Source organism: Coregonus lavaretus (assembly GCF_964263955.1).
Source record: "Coregonus lavaretus genome assembly, contig: HAP1_SCAFFOLD_818, whole genome shotgun sequence".
NCBI lineage: Eukaryota > Metazoa > Chordata > Actinopteri > Salmoniformes > Salmonidae > Coregonus > Coregonus lavaretus.
In genome coordinates this window covers 70,001-91,661 of record NW_028165477.1, presented here as the reverse complement: position 1 = coordinate 91,661, position 21,661 = coordinate 70,001, and the positions used below count along the sequence as shown (strand labels likewise).

Here is a 21,661-nt window from a genome sequence, read left to right as displayed (position 1 = left end):
CCTGAGTCGTGTCTGGTGGCACCGGTAGTGTGGGAGGTCGATGCTGAACTCGAGCGGGCGTTACGCACCGACCCTAGTCCACCACAGTGCCCGGAGGGTCGGAAGTACGTTCCGCTCGAGGTTCGGGATCGATTGATCTATTGGGCTCACACGTCACCCTCCTCTGGACATCCGGGTATCGGCCGGACAGTGCACTGTCTTAGTGCCAAGTACTGGTGGCCCACGTTGGCAAGGGATGTGAGGGTTTATGTTTCCTCCTGCTCGGTGTGCGCCCAGTGTAAGGCGCCTAGACATCTACCTAGGGGTAAGTTGCTACCCCTGCCCGTTCCACAACGACCATGGTCCCACCTCTCAGTGGACTTTATAACAGACCTTCCCCTCTCCCAAGGGAATACTACCATCCTGGTCGTTGTGGACCGGTTCTCTAAGGCCTGTCGTTTGCTCCCCATGCCGGGTCTTCCTACTGCCCTACAAACTGCCGAGGCACTGTTTACCCATGTGTTCCGGCACTACGGGGTACCCGAGGACATTGTGGCTGATCGGGGTCCCCAATTCACCTCCAGAGTCTGGAGAGCGTTTATGGAGCGGTTGGGGGTCTCGGTGAGCCTCACCTCGGGTTACCACCCGGAGAGTAATGGGCAGGTGGAACGCGTAAACCAGGATGTGGGTAGGTTTCTCAGAACATACTGCCAGGACCGGCCGGAGGAGTGGTCAAGGTACGTTCCCTGGGCCGAGATGGCCCAGAATTCCCTACGCCATTCCTCCACTAACCTAACTCCATTTCAATGTGTGTTAGGTTACCAGCCGGTTCTGGCACCCTGGCAGCAGAGCCAGATCGAGGCTCCTGCGGTGGATGAGTGGGCGCGGCGCTCGGAGGAGACTTGGAACGCTGCACACGTCCACCTGCAGCGGGCCCTCCGACGTCAGAAGGCGAGCGCTGATCTCCACCGCAGTGAGGCACCGGTGTACGCACCTGGTGATCGAGTCTGGCTCTCTACCAGAAACCTGCCCCTCCGCCTGCCCTGTCGGAAACTGGGTCGGCGGTTTGTAGGGCCATTTAAAGTCCTGAAAAGGTTGAACGAGGTATGTTATAGATTACAGCTACCTGTGGAGTATAAGTGTATTAACCCCTCGTTCCATGTGTCCCTTCTCAGGCCGGTGGTAGCGGGCCCACTCCAAGAAGATGAGATCTTGGAGACTCCTCCGCCCCCGTTGGACATCGAGGGGGCACCGGCGTACTCCGTGAGATCCATCTTGGATTCGAGACGTCGGATGGGGGGTCTCCAGTATCTAGTGGAGTGGGAGGGGTACGGTCCGGAGGAGCGGTGCTGGGTGCCGAGGAGAGACGTTTTGGACCCGTCGCTCCTGACGGAATTCCATCGGGGGCATCCGACGCGCCCTGCTCCGCGTCCTCCTGGTCGTCCCCGAGGCCGGAGTCGGCGCACGTCTGGAGCCGCGCGTCAAGGGGGGGGTACTGTCACGGTTTCGGCCGAGGCTGCCTCTCTCCCTTGTTCGGGCAGGTTTCGGCGTTCGTCGTCTCCGGAATTCTAGCTGCCACCGCTGTATGTTTCATGTTCGTTTGCTTTTGTCTGTTTGTTTCCACACCTGTTTCTGTTTTGGCGTAATTAGTGTCCTATAAGTTTCTCGTTGTGTTTGTCTAGTGTTGTGGGTAATTATTTTCCGTCAGTTGTGTGTATTGCTCGGTTGAGCTTCTCTCCACTGCGCTGGAGTATTTTCGCACCTGTTTGTGCGCAGTTACCATTGTCGCACCTGTTTGGGCGCTGTTACTTTTCGCCTTCGTGCGTATTTTTCGCCTTCGGGCAAAGTTGTCCTTTTGCCTTAGTTTGGGCAGTATTACAAGCCTTTGGAATTTCGTTCTGAGTCCTGCGTTTGATTCCACCATTGCACCTACAGCACGCCCTGACAAGGGGACTCTTCTCCAAGTTCATCTCTCTGTAGGTGATGGCTTTGTTATGGAAGGTTTGGGAATCGCTTCCTTTTAAGTGGTTATAGAATTTAACGGCTCTTTTCTGGATTTTGATAATTAGCGGGTATTGGCCTAATTCTGCTCTGCATGCATTATTTGGTGTTTTACGTTGTACACGGAGGATGTTTTTGCAGAATTCTGCATCCAGAGTCTCAATTTGGTGTTTGTCCCATTTTGTGAATTCTTGGTTGGTGAGCGGACCCCAGACCTCAGAACCATAAAGGGCAATGGGTTCTATAACTGATTCAAGTATTTTTAGCCAGATCCTAATTGGTATGTCAAATTTTATGTTCCTTTTGATGGCATAGAAGGCCCTTCTTGCCTTGTCTCTCAGATCGTTCACAGCTTTGTGGAAGTTACCTGTGGCGCTGATGTTTAGGCCGAGGTATGTATAGTTTTTTGTGTGCTCTAGGGCAACGGTGTCTAGATGGAATTTGTATTTGTGGTCCTGGCAACTGGACCTTTTTTGGAACACCATTATTTTTGTCTTACTGAGATTTACTGTCAGGGCCCAGGTCTGACAGAATATGTGCAGAAGATCTAGGTGCTGCTGTAGGCCCTCCTTGGTTGGTGACAGAAGCACCAGATCATCAGCAAACAGAAGACATTTGACTTCAGATTCTAGTAGGGTGAGGCCGGGTGCTGCAGACTGTTCTAGTGCCCTCGCCAATTCGTTGATATATATGTTGAAGAGGGTGGGGCTTAAACTGCATCCCTGTCTCACCCCACGGCCCTGTGGAAAGAAATGTGTGTGTTTTTTGCCAATTTTAACCGCACACTTGTTGTTTGTGTACATGGATTTTATATTGTCGTATGTTTTTCCCCCAACCCCACTTTCCATCAATTTGTATAGCAGACCCTCATGCCAAATTGAGTCAAAAGCTTTTTTGAAATCAACAAAGCATGAGAAGACTTTGCCTTTGTTTTGGTTTGTTTGTTTGTCAATTAGGGTGTGCAGGGTGAATACGTGGTCTGTCGTACGGTAATTTGGTAAAAAGCCAATTTGACATTTGCTCAGTACATTGTTTTCACTGAGGAAATGAACTAGTCTGCTGTTAATGATAATGCAGAGGATTTTCCCAAGGTTGCTGTTGACGCATATCCCACGGTAGTTATTGGGGTCAAATTTGTCTCCACTTTTGTGGATTGGGGTGATCAGTCCTTGGTTCCAAATATTGGGGAAGATGCCAGAGCTAAGGATGATGTTAAAGAGTTTAAGTATAGCTAATTGAAATTTGTGGTCTGTATATTTTATCATTTCATTGAGGATACCATCAACACCACAGGACTTTTTGGGTTGGAGGGTTTGTATTTTGTCCTGTAGTTCATTCAATGTAATTGGAGAATCCAGTGGGTTCTGGTAGTCTTTAATAGTTGATTCTAAGATTTGCATTTGATCATGTATATTTTTTTGCTGTTTGTTCTCTGTTATAGGGCCAAAAAGGTTGGAGAAGTGGTTTACCCATACATCTCAGTTTTGGATAGATAGCTCTTCGTGTTGTTGTTTGTTTAGTGTTTTCCAATTTTCCCAGAAGTGGTTAGAGTCTATGGATTCTTCAATTACATTGAGCTGATTTCTGACATGCTGTTCCTTCTTTTTCCGTAGTGTATTTCTGTATTGTTTTAGTGATTCACCATAGTGAAGGCGTAGGCTCAGGTTTTCTGGGTCTCTATGTTTTTGGTTGGATAGGTTTCTCAATTTCTTTCTTAGGTTTTTGCATTCTTCATCAAACCATTTATCACTGTTATTACTTTTCTTTGGTTTTCTGTTAGAGATTTTTAGATTTGATAGGGAAGCTGAGAGGTCAAATATACTGTTTAGGTTTTCTACTGCCAAGTTTACACCTTCACTATTACAGTGGAACGTTTTGTCCAGGAAGTTGTCTAGAATGGATTGAATTTGTTGTTTCCTAATTGTTTTTTGGTAGGTTTCAACACTACTTTCCTTCCATCTATAGCATTTCTTAATATTATTCAGTTCCTTTGGCTTTGATGCCTCATGATTGAGTATTGCTCTGTTCAAGTAGACTGTGATTTTGCTGTGGTCTGATAGGGGTGTCAGTGGGCTGACTGTGAACGCTCTGAGAGACTCTGGGTTGAGGTCAGTGATAAAGTAGTCTACAGTACTACTGCCAAGAGATGAGCTATAGGTGTACCTACCATAGGAGTCCCCTCGAAGCCTACCATTGACTATGGTTTTCTACTGCCAAGTTTACACCTTCACTATTACAGTGGAACGTTTTGTCCAGGAAGTTGTCTAGAATGGATTGAATTTGTTGTTTCCTAATTGTTTTTTGGTAGGTTTCATCTCTCTCTCTCTCTCTCTCTCTCTCTCTGTCTGTCTCTGGCCCTCTGCTCCTCTCTAACCTCTTAGTGTGTGTTTCTTTCAGAGGGGTTGGGATAACACAGACGACACATTTCCCTTCAACGTTTGTGCATATCTTCATCTTCTTCTTTTTCACCTCCTCAAGCCACCCTCCCCAGGTACCCATTCCCTACAGTATTCAGTAGCTCTCCTCTCTCCTCTTCAGGTATCCATTCCCTACTGTATTCAGTAGCTCTCCTCTCTCCTCTTCAGGTATCCATTCCCTACTGTATTCAGTAGCTCTCCTCTCTCTCCTCTTCAGGTATCCATTCCCTACTGTATTCAGTAGCTCTCCTCCCCAGGTACCCATTCCCTGCAGTATTCAGTAGCTCTCCTCCCCAGGTACCCATTCCCTGCAGTATTCAGTAGCTCTCCTCTCTCCTCTTCAGGTATCCATTCCCTACAGTATTCAGTAGCTCTCCTCTCTCTCCTCTTCAGGTACCCATTCCCTACAGTATTCAGTAGCTCTCCTCTCTCCTCTTCAGGTATCCATTCCCTGCAGTATTCAGTAGCTCTCCTCCCCAGGTACCCATTCCCTACAGTATTCAGTAGCTCTCCTCTCTCCTCCCCAGGTATCCATTCCCTGCAGTATTCAGTAGCTCTCCTCCCCAGGTATCCATTCCCTGCAGTATTCAGTAGCTCTCCTCCCCAGGTACCCATTCCCTGCAGTATTCAGTAGCTCTCCTCTCTCCTCCCCAGGTATCCATTCCCTACAGTATTCAGTAGCTCTCCTCTCTCCTCTTCGGGTACCCATTCCCTACAGTATTCAGTAGCTCTCCTCTCTCCTCCCCAGGTATCCATTCCCTACAGTATTCAGTAGCTCTCCTCTCTCCTCTTCAGGTACCCATTCCCTGCAGTATTCAGTAGCTCTCCTCTCTCTCCTCTTCAGGTACCTGTTCCCTGCAGTATTCAGTAGCTCTCCTCTTCAGGTACCCATTCCCTACAGTATTCAGTAGCTCTCCTCTTCAGGTATCCATTCCCTACAGTATTCAGTAGCTCTCCTCTCTCTCCTCTTCAGGTACCCATTCCCTACATTATTCAGTAGCTCTCCTCTCTCCTCTTCAGGTATCCATTCCCTGCAGTATTCAGTAGCTCTCCTCTCTCCTCTTCAGGTACCCATTCCCTGCAGTATTCAGTAGCTCTCCTCTCTCCTCTTCAGGTACCCATTCCCTACATTATTCAGCTCCTGTAGCATAAAGGATCTGGCTGCCAGTCTGGAGAAGGGAGTGGGGATGTGTCTGTTCAACATGCCTGAGGTCAAGGTGCTCTACGGGGGACAGAAGTGTGGCAACGGATACGTGGAGGAAGGAGAGGAGTGTGACTGTGGAGAACTGGAGGTAGGAAGTAGTCCTGTGATGCCATGGTAGGGATGCAATGGGATGGGACACATTAATACCCTTTTAACACTACTGTCCTGAGCCAAGCTGAACCAAAGCACTATTGTCCTGAGCCAAGCTGAACCAAACCACTATTGTCCTGAGCCAAGCTGAACCAAAGCACTATTGTCCTGAGCCAAGCTGAACCAAACCACTACTGTCCTGAGCCAAGCTGAACCAAACCACTACTGTTCTGAGCCAAGCTGAACCAAACCACTACTGTCCTGAGCCAAGCTGAACCAAACCACTACTGTTCTGAGCCAAGCTGAACCAAACCAAGCTGTTCTGAGAGGAGTGGAGCTAGGAAGTGGTCTAACACTACCAAGGCCAATGGATTGGGACAGGGATAGAATGGGACAGGGATGGATTGGGACAGGGATAGAATGGGACAGGGATGGATTGGGACAGGGATAGAATGGGACAGGGATGGATTGGGACAAGGATGGGTTGGGACAGGGATAGAATGGGACAGGGATAGAATGGGACAGGGATAGAATGGGACAGGGATGGATTGGGACAAGGATGGGTTGGGACAGGGATAGAATGGGACAGGGATGGAATGGGACAGGGATAGAATGGGACAGGGATGGATTGGGACAAGGATGGGTTGGGACAGGGATAGAATGGGACAGGGATGGAATGGGACAGGGATAGAATGGGACAGGGATGGATTGGGACAGAGATTGGTGGGACAGGGATGGATTGGGACAGGGATAGAATGGGACAGAGATGGATGGGACAGGTGTTGGCTACACTAGTTCATTTAGCAAACAAGATTTGCTTAGATTTCTGTGGCATTATTTTATAATATTTTATAGTATGAAGAATACAATTGAACATACCTGAATAAAATAGAAAGGATATTTTCTCCAAACGATTTGAGGGAGTGCGCACATGCGGCTATTCTGTGTTGAGCGGTTAACAAAGAAACAGGTCCTCCTATATGCTTAATTTAGAGTTTATTTATGCAACTTTAGTTGTGATATAAGCGTTGGGCTATATGTTTTGATTTTTAATACATTCTATGGCTGCATGATGCTACTCTAATGATGATTTGAAAAAAGTCACATGAAGTGCATGAGCTCTGCTTTGTTTTTTGCGCAGGCTGCACACACTTCATCAGTCTCTCATTCACAATTTGACAAGCACTTGATAATGCCTCAAATTTCCCGGCAGCATCCCCTTTGTGTGCCCTAATGACACCTAAAAAAAATAAATGTATGCCCTTGGGCTGACTATAATAATTATAATTCCCTTCTCCCGGCTGTGTGTTTTCCGACGCACCTCTCACTCACATGGCTCTCTCAGATATCTAAATTCTTATTAGCCAATGCCCGTCTCGTGAACAGGTCTTTCTCACAGGCTACAAGTGAAGACAGATACATCGGGGACGCAACTGCATGTGTCCTTATCCAATTCCCAATTCCGAGGCGCATATTGAAGATATTGGAAGAACTATCCACATTTACTTTTCGTCAGCCAACATGATGAGTAGGCCTAACGAACAGCAAAAGTGAAAATGATCTTCCACCAAACTTGAAACGCACACGCTTCTACACCCATTGTAAAGCTTTTTTTTTAAGAAGGTATTTGGCCACTTTAGTTGTGATACAAACCTTATCAAAACATATAGGCCTATGGGCTAGGCTACATGAGGTGTGAGACTATGATTAGAAAAAGTCACACAAAATGGGACAGGGATGGAATGGGACAGGGATGGAATGGGACAGGGATGGAATGGGACAGGGATGGAATGGGACAGGGATGGAATGAGACAGGGATGGGATGGGACAGGGATGGATTGGGACAGGGATGGAATGGGACAGGGATGGAATGGGACAGGGATGGAATGGGACAGGGATGGAATGGGACAGGGATGGAATGGGATAGGGATGGAATGGGACAGGGATAGAATGGGACAGGGATGGAATGGGATAGGGATGGAATGGGACAGGGATAGAATGGGACAGGGATGGAATGGGACAGGAATGGAATGGGACAGGAATGGAATGGGACAGGGATGGAATGGGACAGGGATGGAATGGGACAGGGATGGGATGGGACAGGGATGGAATGGGACAGGGATGGGATGGGACAGGGATGGATTGGGACAGGGATGGAATGGGACAGGGATGGAATGGGACAGGGATGGAATGGGACAGGGATGGAATGGGACAGGGATGGAATGGGACAGGGATGGAATGGGACAGGGATGGAATGGGACAGGGATGGAATGGGATAGGGATGGAATGGGACAGGGATAGAATGGGACAGGGATGGAATGGGATAGGGATGGAATGGGACAGGGATAGAATGGGACAGGGATGGAATGGGACAGGAATGGAATGGGACAGGAATGGAATGGGACAGGGATGGAATGGGACAGGGATGGAATGGGACAGGGATGGGATGGGACAGGGATGGATTGGGACAGGGATGGGATGGGACAGGGATGGAATGGGACAGGAACAGCACAGTTCCAGCAACGTAACGAGGCCAGTGCAGTACAGCTTGGCTTGGAAAAGGGCTTTACTGTATAGTAGACGTGGACTGGAATTGTGTACTACAACCCGGTCCCATTCTGTCATGATTCATAGTTCCTTAGCACATGATCTCAATCATGTCCCATTCTGTCATGATTCATAGTTCCTTAGCACATGATCTCAACCCTGTTCCATTCTGTCATGATTCATAGTTCCTTAGCACATGATCTCAACCCTGTTCCATTCTGTCGTGATTCATAGTTCCTTAGCACATGATCTCAACCCTTTCCTATTCTGTCATGATTCATAGTTCCTTAGCACATGATCTCAACCCTGTTCCATTCTGTCATGATTCATAGTTCCTTAGCACATGATCTCAACCCTGTCCCATTCTGTCATGATTCATAGTTCCTTAGCACATGATCTCAACCCTGTTCCATTCTGTCATGATTCATAGTTCCTTAGCACATGATCTCAACCCTGTCCCATTCTGTCATGATTCATAGTTCCTTAGCACATGATCTCAACCCTGTTCCATTCTGTCATGATTCATAGTTCCTTAGCACATGATCTCCAGTTTGAGACAAATGAAATAAACAAGCCCCTTGGGGAGGTTTTCTGTGGCTGTCAAAGTGACATACGGTATCTCTGAAGACGTAAATAGCAGTGCACCTGTGCAGCAGCTCTTAAAATACTAAACAAAAAAACAAGCTTTTCCTCTTCTCAGTCTTCAGAGAAAAACTCAAAGATACGACTGAATACATTTAGTCAACACACACACACACACACACACACACACACACACACACACACACACACACAATGTGTGGGAGAATAGAAGAGGATTAACACAACTCTGAAAGGAAAGGGAGACATAGCTGGCAGCTCAAGCTGTCATTGACTGAATTATTGAAACGTGTTGGCATTACCTCCTCCTCTGTGCTCAGTGACTCTGTTCTCTCTACCTGTAATGGTGAGGTTCTGGCCCCAGCTCTGAAATGTTCTGGCCCAGCTCTGGAAGAGAAAGAAGGTAGCCTCACATCACTCACTCTATCACCCTGATGTAATACATTACAGTAAATAGTTCATTAACAAATGTTTTGGATTTCTGTTTCCTCTGGTCTCAAAATGTCCCTGTCCCTGTCCCTGTCCCTGTCCCTGTCCCTGTCCCTGTCCCTGTCCCTGTCCCTGTCCCTCTCCTGTCCCTGTCCCTGTCCCTGTCCCTCTCCTGTCCCGTCCCTGTCCCGTCCCTGTCCCTGTCCCGTCCCCTCCTGTCCCTCTCCTGTTCCTTTCCTGTCCCGTCCCTGTCCCATCCCTGTCCTGTCCCTCTCCTGTCCCTGTCCTGTCCCTGTCCCTGTCCCTCTCCTGTCCCTCTCCTGTCCCTGTCCCTCTCCTGTCCCTGTCCCGTCCCTGTCCCTGTCCCTGTCCCGTCCCCGTCCCTGTCCCTCTCCTGTCCCTGTCCCTGTCCCTGTCCCTCTCCTGTCCCTGTCCCTCTCCTGTCCCTGTCCCGTCCCTGTCCCGTCCCTGTCCCTCTCCTGTCCCTGTCCCTGTCCCTGTCCCTGTCCCTCTCCTGTCCCTGTCCCTCTCCTGTCCCTGTCCCTGTCCCTGTCCCTGTCCCGTCCCTGTCCCTCTCCTGTCCCTGTCCTTGTCCCTCTCCTGTCCCTGTCCCTGTCCCTCCCCTGTCCCTGTCCCTGTCCCTGTCCCTGTCCCTGTCCCTGTCCCTGTTCCTCTCCTGTCCCTCTCCTGTCCCTGTCCCTGTCCCTGTCCCTGTCCCTGTCCTGTCCCTGTCCCTGTCCTTGTCCTATCCCGTCCCTGTCCCTGTCCCTGTCCCGTCCCTGTCCCTCTCCTGTCCCTGTCCTTGTCCCTCTCCTGTCCCTGTCCCTGTCCCTGTCCCTCCCCTGTCCCTGTCCCTGTCCCTGTCCCTGTCCCTGTCCCTGTCCCTGTCCCTGTCCCTGTCCCTGTCCCTGTCCCTGTCCCTGTTCCTCTCCTGTCCCTGTCCCCCTCCTGTCCCTGTCCCTGTCCCTGTCCCTGTCCCTGTCCCTGTCCCTGTCCCTGTCCCTGTCCCTGTCCCTGTCCCTGTCCCTGTCCCGGTCCCTGTACCCAAACAGAGAGTATGACGTCAGGCTAGCAGGCCTGTAGCCAACGTTAATAAAGGTCTCAGAACACAGCAGAGTTAAGCAGATGGGAGCAAAGTGGACCAAACTGGACTAGCAGATCAGAGGAGAGGAGAACAGAGCAGAGTGAAGCCTAACTGGACTAGCAGATCAGAGGAGAGGAGAACAGAGCAGAGTGAAGCCAAACTGGACTAGCAGATCAGATCAGAGGAGAGAACAGAGCAGAGTGAAGCCTAACTGGACTAGCAGATCAGATCAGAGGAGAGAACAGAGCAGAGTGAAGCCTAACTGGACTAGCAGATCAGAGGAGAGAACCGAGCAGAGTGAAGCCTAACTGGACTAGCAGATCAGAGGAGAGGAGAACAGAGCAGAGTGAAGCCAAACTGGACTAGCAGATCAGAGGAGAGGAGAACAGAGCAGAGTGAAGCCTAACTGGACTAGCAGATCAGAGGAGAGGAGAACAGAGAAGAGTGAAGCCTAACTGGACTAGCAGATCAGAGGAGAGGAGAACAGAGCAGAGTGAAGCCAAACTGGACTAGCAGATCAGAGGAGAGGAGAACAGAGCAGAGTGAAGCCTAACTGGACTAGCAGATCAGATCAGAGGAGAACAGAGCAGAGTGAAGCCTAACTGGACTAGCAGATCAGAGGAGAGGAGAACAGAGCAGAGTGAAGCCAAACTGGACTAGCAGATCAGAGGAGAGGAGAACAGAGCAGAGTGAAGCCTAACTGGACTAGCAGATCAGAGGAGAGGAGAACAGAGCAGAGTGAAGCCTAACTGGACTAGCAGATCAGATCAGAGGAGAGAACCGAGCAGAGTGAAGCCTAACTGGACTAGCAGATCAGAGGAGAGGAGAACAGAGCAGAGTGAAGCCTAACTGGACTAGCAGATCAGAGGAGAGGAGAACAGAGCAGAGTGAAGCCTAACTGGACTAGCAGATCAGAGGAGAGGAGAACAGAGCAGAGTGAAGCCTAACTGGACTAGCAGATCAGAGGAGAGAACAGAGCAGAGTGAAGCCTAACTGGACTAGCAGATCAGAGGAGAGGAGAACAGAGCAGAGTGAAGCCTAACTGGACTAGCAGATCAGAGGAGAGAACAGAGCAGAGTGAAGCCTAACTGGACTAGCAGATCAGAGGAGAGGAGAACAGAGCAGAGTGAAGCCTAACTGGACTAGCAGATCAGATCAGAGGAGAGGAGAACAGAGCAGAGTGAAGCCTAACTGGACTAGCAGATCAGAGGAGAGGAGAACAGAGCAGAGTGAAGCCTAACTGGACTAGCAGATCAGAGGAGAGGAGAACAGAGCAGAGTGAAGCCTAACTGGACTAGCAGATCAGAGGAGAGGAGAACAGAGCAGAGTGAAGCCTAACTGGACTAGCAGATCAGAGGAGAGGAGAACAGAGCAGAGTGAAGCCTAACTGGACTAGCAGATCAGAGGAGAGGAGAACAGAGCAGAGTGAAGCCTAACTGGACTAGCAGATCAGAGGAGAGGAGAACAGAGCAGAGTGAAGCCTAACTGGACTAGCAGATCAGAGGAGAGGAGAACAGAGCAGAGTGAAGCCTAACTGGACTAGCAGATCAGAGGAGAGGAGAACAGAGCAGAGTGAAGCCTAACTGGACTAGCAGATCAGATCAGAGGAGAGGAGAACAGAGCAGAGTGAAGCCTAACTGGACTAGCAGATCAGAGGAGAGAACAGAGCAGAGTGAAGCCTAACTGGACTAGCAGATCAGAGGAGAGGAGAACAGAGCAGAGTGAAGCCTAACTGGACTAGCAGATCAGAGGAGAGGAGAACAGAGCAGAGTGAAGCCTAACTGGACTAGCAGATCAGAGGAGAGGAGAACAGAGCAGAGTGAAGCCTAACTGGACTAGCAGATCAGAGGAGAGAACAGAGCAGAGTGAAGCCTAACTGGACTAGCAGATCAGAGGAGAGAACCGAGCAGAGTGAAGCCTAACTGGACTAGCAGATCAGAGGAGAGGAGAGGAGAACAGAGCAGAGTGAAGCCTAACTGGACTAGCAGATCAGAGGAGAGAACCGAGCAGAGTGAAGCCTAACTGGACTAGCAGATCAGAGGAGAGGAGAACAGAGCAGAGTGAAGCCTAACTGGACTAGCAGATCAGAGGAGAGGAGAACAGAGCAGAGTGAAGCCTAACTGGACTAGCAGATCAGAGGAGAGGAGAACAGAGCAGAGTGAAGCCTAACTGGACTAGGAGATCAGAGGAGAGGAGAACAGAGCAGAGTGAAGCCTAACTGGACTAGCAGATCAGAGCGTACAGGAGGTGCAGACAGATGACCACAGAACATCTCTGCGGCCGCCACCACGGTCGCCAGAGTCTCATTAAAACCCAGCGTCGTTCTTCCCACACGTGTCCTTTCTTAGCGTGACTCTCCCTACTCCCGTCCTAGTCCCCACAGCCTTGGGAACGAACAGGCCCTTAATGGTTTTCAGGCTGAAATGAGCTCTGGAAGGGTAAGGTCTGTGGTGTCAACCATAGTGGTGTCAGCTCTCTGCTCTCTCCCCTGCCACTGCCAGCTTCGTCCACAGCCCCACTCCCACTCCAGCATTACAACTGGCTTCATGGTGATGGGGAAAGAAGGAACACTCATAGCTAAACAAAGAGCTGAACTGGGCCTTGACCCCCCCCACCCGCTCCCCTCCCATCCATCTCCATCAGACTGAGAGGAGAACCAGAGAGTTGCTGATTGGTAGAGTGCAGGGTTCCAGAGCTGCTGATTGGTAGAGTGCAGGGTTCCAGAGCTGCTGATTGGTAGAGTGCAGGGTTCCAGAGCTTTCTGATTGGTAGAGTGCAGGGTTCCAGAGCTTTCTGATTGGTAGAGTGCAGGGTTCCAGAGCTACTGATTGGTAGAGTGCAGGGTTCCAGAGCTTTCTGATTGGTAGAGTGCAGGGTTCCAGAGCTGCTGATTGGTAGAGTGCAGGGTTCCAGAGCTTTCTGATTGGTAGAGTGCAGGGTTCCAGAGCTGCTGATTGGTAGAGTGCAGGGTTCCAGAGCTTTCTGATTGGTAGAGTGCAGGATTCCAGAGCTGCTGATTGGTAGAGTGTAGGGTTCCAGAGCTGCTGATTGGTAGAGTGCAGGGTTCCAGAGCTGCTGATTGGTAGAGTGCAGGGTTCCAGGGCTGCTGATTGGTAGAGTGCAGGGTTCCAGAGCTGCTGATTGGTAGAGTGCAGGGTTCCAGAGCTGCTGATTGGTAGAGTGCAGGGTTCCAGAGCTGCTGATTGGTAGAGTGCAGGGTTCCAGAGCTGCTGATTGGTAGAGTGCAGGGTTCCAGCGCTGCTGATTGGTAGAGTGTAGGGTTCCAGAGCTGCTGATTGGTAGATTGCAGGGTTCCTGAGCTGCTGATTGGTAGTGTAGTGCTCCAGAGCTGCTGATTGGTAGAGTGCAGGGTTCCAGAGCTGCTGATTGGTAGAGTGCAGGGTTCCAGGGCTGCTGATTGGTAGAGTGCAGGGTTCCAGAGCTGCTGATTGGTAGAGTGCAGGGTTCCAGAGCTGCTGATTGGTAGAGTGCAGGGTTCCAGAGCTGCTGATTGGTAGAGTGCAGGGTTCCAGAGCTGCTGATTGGTAGAGTGCAGGGTTCCTGAGCTGCTGATTGGTAGAGTGCAGGGTTCCAGAGCTGCTGATTGGTAGAGTGCAGGGTTCTGATAATGTCTAATGTAGACCAGATGTACATACCTCCACTGTTCCACAGACGATATGTTACATCAACGGGGACCTGGGATTGTGTTCCCTGTCGGAAGCTGTTGTTGAAGAAATCCTTCTAGGAAGTAAGTCTTCCTGACTGTCTGACCTCTGCCAGTGAGGAGAGGAGGAATGTAATAGGGCCTGGCGTGGGGTTCCCTCTGATAATATTAGAGCTGTGCATGTGTTCTCAGATGAAATCTAATCTGTGTGGCTTGTAACCCCCTTCTCCCTCTCATCTCCCTCCCTCCTCTCCTCTCCTTCCTTCCCTCGCCTCCTTCCCCTCCCCTCCTCTCTTCCCCTACCTCTCGTCTCTCTCCCCTCTCCTCCCGCTCTCCCCCTCTCCCCCCTCTCTCCCCTCCTCTCTTCCCCTACCTCTCGTCTCTCTCCCCTCTCCTCCCGCTCTCCCCCTCTCCCCCCCTCTCTCCTCTCCTCTCTCCCCTCTCCTCCCCCTCTCCCCCTCTCCCCCCTCTCTCCTCTCCTCTCTCCCCTCTCCTCCCGCTCTCCCCCTCTCCCCCCTCTCCCCTCTCCTCCCGCTCTCCCCCTCTCCCCCTCTCCCCCCTCTCTCCTCTCCTCTCTCCCCTCTCCTCCCGCTCTCCTCCCGCTCTCCCCCTCTCCCCCCCTCTCTCCTCTCCTCTCTCCCCTCTCCTCCCCCTCTCCCCCTCTCCCCCCTCTCTCCTCTCCTCTCTCCCCTCTCCCCCTCTCCCCCCTCTCTCCTCTCCTCTCTCCCCTCTCCCCCCTCTCTCCTCTCCTCTCCTCTCTCCCCTCTCTCCCCTCTCCCCCTCTCTCCTCTCCTCTCTCCAGGAGTGTATGAACCCATGCTGTAATGCAACAACCTGTACTCTGAAGCGGGATGCTGTGTGTGCTCACGGACAGTGCTGTCATGACTGCCTGGTAGGAGACTGACTGACCGGCTGGCCAACAGCCCTAATTTAAACTCACATCTTATTTAACCTTTTATTTTCACAAGGAAGTCCCGTTGAGACTATGTCTCTTTTGCAAGGGAGCCCTGCTTCACTCACTCACTCACACACACACACATACATACACACACACACACACATACACACACACACACACTATCACACAAACTCTCACATGCACTCTCACACACACACTCTCTCTCACACACACACACACACTCTCACACACACACACACAAAATGGCTTAGCCTATAGACATAGGGGTATTAGAGGGGAACATGCCTTAAAGTTGTTTGGTTGATACTCTATAATCATATGTAGTAGTTAGGGTAGTTAGGGTTAGGGTTAGTAGCAGGTAAGCTCAATAGATCTTAGACTTCAGACCTCCATGCCTCTCAAGGCCTCAGCTCCTTATCTGTCTGTCTGTCTGTCTGTCTGTCTGTCTTCCTACCTGTCTGTAGCTGAAACCAGCGGGCACCCCGTGCAGGGATTCCAGTAACTCATGTGACCTGCCAGAGTTCTGTACCGGCGCCAACCCCCATTGCCCTGCTAATGTATACCTGCACGATGGGCACACCTGCCACAACGTGGACGGACACTGCTACAACGGGATCTGCCAGACACACGAGCAGCAGTGCATCACTCTCTGGGGCCAGGGTGAGTGGAGAGCAGGGAATGCGAAATTCTATTAACTCTCCAAAAATTCCCAGGTTTTCCCAGAAGTCTCGGTGGGAAAACTCTCGCAGTTAGGAGTGAATAAGCAGTTGTACAACACTGGGTTTGAGAAGGAGGTGAGGAGAGAGGATGTGAGGAATCACAGAAAGACTCAATCAGATAAAGCCAAGGAGTTACAGTGTGTCTTGATAAATCAGATAAAGCCAAGGAGTTACAGTGTGTCTTGATGTTATGTGTCCCCATGTATGCCTGATAGGAGCCAAGCCAGCCCCAGGGATCTGCTTTGAGAGAGTCAACTCAGCAGGAGATCCCTATGGGAACTGTGGGAAGGATTCCAAGGGATCCTTTGCCAAGTGTGAAGCTCCGTAAGTATTCTCTAGGAAAATATTACATACCAGTACATACGACGCATTTGGAAAGTATTCAGACCCCTTTACTTTTTCCACATTTTGTTACGTTACAGCCTTATTCTAAAATGGATTAAATTGCCCCCCCCCCCCCCCTCATCAATCTACACACAATATCCCATAATGACAACGTTAAAACTGGTTTTTAGAATTAGTTGAATTTTTTATTTATTTTTTTACCCTGAAATATTATATTTACATAAATATTCAGACCCTTTACTCAGTACTTTGTTGAAGCACCTTTGGCAGCGATTACAGCCTTGAGTCTTCTTGGGTATGACGCTACAAGCTTGGCACACGTGTATTTGGGGAGTTTCTCCCATTCTTCTCTGCAGATCCTCTCAAGCTCTGTCAGGTTTGATGGGGAGCATCGCTGCACAGCTATTTTCAGGTCTCTTCAGAGATGTTCGATCGGGTTCAAGTCCGTGCTCTGGCTGGGCCACTCAAGGACATTCAGAGACTTGTCCCGAAGCCACTCCTGCATTGTCTTGGCTGTGTGCTTAGGGTCGTTGTCCTGTTGGAAGGTGAACCTTCGCCCTAGTCTGAGATCCTGAGCGGTCTGGAGCAGGGGGTGAGTGGAGAGCAGGGAATGCGAAATTCTATTAACTCTCCAAAAATTCCCAGGTTTTCCCAGAAGTCTCGGTGGGAAAACTCTCGCAGTTAGGAGTGAATAAGCAGTTGTACAACACTGGGTTTGAGAAGGAGGTGAGGAGAGAGGATGTGAGGAATCACAGAAAGACTCAATCAGATAAAGCCAAGGAGTTACAGTGTGTCTTGATAAATCAGATAAAGCCAAGGAGTTACAGTGTGTCTTGATGTTATGTGTCCCCATGTATGCCTGATAGGAGCCAAGCCAGCCCCAGGGATCTGCTTTGAGAGAGTCAACTCAGCAGGAGATCCCTATGGGAACTGTGGGAAGGATTCCAAGGGATCCTTTGCCAAGTGTGAAGCTCCGTAAGTATTCTCTAGGAAAATATTACATACCAGTACATACGACGCATTTGGAAAGTATTCAGACCCCTTTACTTTTTCCACATTTTGTTACGTTACAGCCTTATTCTAAAATGGATTAAATTGCCCCCCCCCCCCCCCTCATCAATCTACACACAATATCCCATAATGACAACGTTAAAACTGGTTTTTAGAATTAGTTGAATTTTTTATTTATTTTTTTACCCTGAAATATTATATTTACATAAATATTCAGACCCTTTACTCAGTACTTTGTTGAAGCACCTTTGGCAGCGATTACAGCCTTGAGTCTTCTTGGGTATGACGCTACAAGCTTGGCACACGTGTATTTGGGGAGTTTCTCCCATTCTTCTCTGCAGATCCTCTCAAGCTCTGTCAGGTTTGATGGGGAGCATCGCTGCACAGCTATTTTCAGGTCTCTTCAGAGATGTTCGATCGGGTTCAAGTCCGTGCTCTGGCTGGGCCACTCAAGGACATTCAGAGACTTGTCCCGAAGCCACTCCTGCATTGTCTTGGCTGTGTGCTTAGGGTCGTTGTCCTGTTGGAAGGTGAACCTTCGCCCTAGTCTGAGATCCTGAGCGGTCTGGAGCAGGTTTTTATCAAGAATCTCTCTGTACTTTGCTCCGTTCATCTTTCCCTTGATCCTGACTAGTCTCCCAGTCCCTGCCACTGAAAAACATCCCCACAGCATGATGCTGCCACCACCATGCTTCACCGTAGGGATGGTGCCAGGTTTCCTCCAGACGTGACGCTTGGCATTCAGGCCAAAGAGTTCATCAGACCAGAGAATCTTGTTTCTCAAGGTCTGAGAATTCCTTAAGTGCATTTTGGCAAACTCCAAGTGGGATGTCATCTGCCTTTTACTGAGGAGTGGCTTCCGTCTGGCCACTCTACCATAAACGCCTGATTGGTGGAGTGCTGCAGAGATGTTTGTCCTTCTGGAAGGTTCTCCCATCTCCACAGAGGAACTCTGGAGCTCTGTCAGAGTGACCATCGGGTTCTTGGTCACCTCCCTGACCAAGGCCCTTCTCCCCTGATTGCTCAGTTTGGCCGGGCGGCCAGCTCTAGGAAGAGTCTTGGAAGTTCCAAACTTCTTCCATTTAAGAATGATGGAGGCCACTGTGTTCTTGGGGACCTTCAATGCTGCAGAAATGTTTTGGTACCCTTCTCCAGATCTGTGCCTCCACACAATCCTGTCTCGGAGCTCTACGGACAATTCCTTCGACCTCATGGCTTGGTTTTTGGTCTGGCATACACGGTCAACTGTGGGACCTTATATAGACAGGTGTGTGCCTTTCCAAATCATGTCCAATCAATTGAATTTACCACAGGTGGACTCCAATCAAGTTGTAGAAACATCTCAAGGATGATCAACGGAAACTGGATGCACCTGAGCTCAGTTTTGTGTCGCATAGCTAAGGGTCTGAATACTTATGTAAATAAGCTATTTCTGTTTAGTTTTTTTATAAATTTGCAAACATTTCTAAAAACCTGTTTTTACTTTGTCATTATGGGGCATTGTGTGAAGATTGATAAGGAAAAACATTTATTTAATCAATTTTAGAATAAGGTTGTAACGTAACAAAATGTGGAAAAAGTCAAGGGGTCAGAATACTTTCCGAATGCACTGTATGTCCATTGTCTCTGAGCAGGTGCTGGGTATCAAACATTTTTCAATAAAATGTGAAAACAGACCCCCGCACACTGCATTTTATCTATACTACAATGTCATTGGTTTAATTTGACAACGTTTTTCGACCACTCAAGTCTGTGTCAGGTGTGTGAGTGGTTGAAATTACAGTCAAATAAACCAGGCTGTACATCTTTAAAAGCGTAACCGTGACGAACAAACAACACACGAGAGAACAGAAGACAAAAGGAGAAAAGGTTTGTCTTTAATGAAGATGTGATGTCATAGTCTTTATTGAAACTGTTTAAACACAAAATTAGCATAAAACGGGTTTTGTTCTTTTTTTTACAGAGTCCCAAATGGCACCCTATTTCCTATCTAGTGCACTACTTTCTACCAGTGCCCTATGGCCCCTGCTCAAAAGCAGTGCACTACATAGGGGATAGGGTGCCATTTGGTATGTGGACTAAATCGTTCATCAACAGTCTCTTAATTGACGGAATTGCAGTAATGACAGAGAACTGGATGTGACTGGGATTGACTGAGACCCTTTCACAATGGAAAGAAAAAAGGGTTCACACAGCCACTCTTTCTGTCTAATGAATGGGTTGGCTACAACTACTGTCTGACTGGCTGCTGAGCTGAATTTCACTGGAACTGGGGGGTTGAACAACACACAACAGAACCTAAACTGGGGTTGGAAAGAGTCCTAACGACACAACAGAAACTAAACTGGGGTTGGAAAGAGTCCTAACAACACAACAGAAACTAAACTGGGGTTGGAAAGAGTCCTAACGACACAAAATAAACTAAACTGGGGTTGGAAAGAGTCCTAACGACACAACAGAAACTAAACTGGGGTTGGAAAGAGTCCTAACGACACAACAGAAACTAAACTGGGGTTGGAAAGAGTCCTAACACAACAGAAACTAAACTGGGGTTGGAAAGAGTCCTAACACAACAGAAACTAAACTGGGGTTGGAAAGAGTCCTAACAACACAACAGAAACTAAACTGGGGTTGGAAAGAGTCCTAACGACACAACATAAACTAAACTGGGGTTGGAAAGAGTCCTAACACAACAGAAACTAAACTGGGGTTGGAAAGAGACACAACAGAAACTAAACTGGGGTTGGAAAGAGTCCTAACGACACAACAGAAACTAAACTGGGGTTGGAAAGAGTCCTAACAACACAACAGAAACTAAACTGGGGTTGGAAAGAGTCCTAACACACAACATAAACTAAACTGGGGTTGGAAAGAGTCCTAACACAACACAACAGAAACTAAACTGGGGTTGGAAAGAGTCCTAACACAACACAACAGAAACTAAACTGGGGTTGGAAAGAGTCCTAACAACACAACAGAAACTAAACTGGGGTTGGAAAGAGTCCTAACAACACAACAGAAACTAAACTGGGGTTGGAAAGAGTCCTAACGACACAACAGAAACTAAACTGGGGTTGGAAAGAGTCCTAACAACACAACAGAAACTAAACTGGGGTTGGAAAGAGTCCTAACAACACAACAGAAACTAAACTGGGGTTGGAAAGAGTCCTAACACACAACAGAAACTAAACTGGGGTTGGAAAGAGTCCTAACAACACAACAGAAACTAAACTGGGGTTGGAAAGAGTCCTAACAACACAACAGAAACTAAACTGGGGTTGGAAAGAGTCCTAACAACACAACAGAAACTAAACTGGGGTTGGAAAGAGTCCTAACGACACAACAGAAACTAAACTGGGGTTGGAAAGAGTCCTAACACAACAGAAACTAAACTGGGGTTGGAAAGAGTCCTAACAACACAACAGAAACTAAACTGGGGTTGGAAAGAGTCCTAACGACACAACAGAAACTAAACTGGGGTTGGAAAGAGTCCTAACGACACAACAGAAACTAAACTGGGGTTGGAAAGAGTCCTAACAACACAACAGAAACTAAACTGGGGTTGGAAAGAGTCCTAACGACACAACAGAAACTAAACTGGAGTTGGAAAGAGTCCTAACAACACAACAGAAACTAAACTGGGGTTGGAAAAAGTCCTAACAACACAACAGAAACTAAACTGGGGTTGGAAAGAGTCCTAACGACACAACAGAAACTAAACTGGGGTTGGAAAGAGTCCTAACAACACAACAGAAACTAAACTGGGGTTGGAAAGAGTCCTAACGACACAACAGAAACTAAACTGGGGTTGGAAAGAGTCCTAACACAACAGAAACTAAACTGGGGTTGGAAAGAGTCCTAACAACACAACAGAAACTAAACTGGGGTTGGAAAGAGTCCTAACGACACAACAGAAACTAAACTGGGGTTGGAAAGAGTCCTAACGACACAACAGAAACTAAACTGGGGTTGGAAAGAGTCCTAACAACACAACAGAAACTAAACTGGGGTTGGAAAGAGTCCTAACAACACAACAGAAACTAAACTGGGGTTGGAAAGAGTCCTAACGACACAACAGAAACTAAACTGGGGTTGGAAAGAGTCCTAACAACACAACAGAAACTAAACTGGGGTTGGAAAGAGTCCTAACAACACAACAGAAACTAAACTGGGGTTGGAAAGAGTCCTAACGACACAACAGAAACTAAACTGGGGTTGGAAAGAGTCCTAACACAACAGAAACTAAACTGTGTAGCAGTTACTGTAGTTCAGGGGGGTCAAACTCAATTCTGCAGTGTCTGCAGGTTTTCACTCCTCCATTTTACTTTATTGATCAATTAAGGTTATTGTGGTCCTCTGTAGCTCAATTGGTAGAGCATGGTGCTTGTAACGCCAGGGTAGTGGGTTCGATCCCCGGGACCACCCCTATACGTAAAAATGTATGCACACGTGACTGTAAGTCGCTTTGGATAAAAGCGTCTGCTAAATGGCATATTATTATATTGATTAGTTAGGAACGCCCCTCGCCTGGTTGTCTAGGTCTTAATTTGATACAAATTGAAAGGAAATAACTAAATAACCAGCAGACACACAGCCCTCCAGGAATTGAGTTTGGCACCCCTGCTGTAGATGGTTGGAGAGAAACGTCTAGT

At 48.6% G+C, this 21,661-nt stretch overlaps 1 protein-coding gene across 1 annotated transcript in view; it reads left to right on the top strand.

Annotated features, from left to right (window-relative positions):
* Positions 1-21,661, top strand: part of LOC311115807 (disintegrin and metalloproteinase domain-containing protein 12-like) — a gene marked incomplete at both ends in the record, with an annotated part of 90,416 nt that overhangs the window by 22,474 nt on the left and 46,281 nt on the right. The window contains 4 exons of the mRNA XM_084190935.1: positions 5,512-5,689; positions 14,818-14,907; positions 15,399-15,594; positions 16,865-16,973. Coding sequence (XP_084047061.1) covers positions 5,512-5,689; positions 14,818-14,907; positions 15,399-15,594; positions 16,865-16,973 — 573 coding nt within the window. The remainder of the gene's footprint in view (positions 1-5,511; positions 5,690-14,817; positions 14,908-15,398; positions 15,595-16,864; positions 16,974-21,661) is intronic.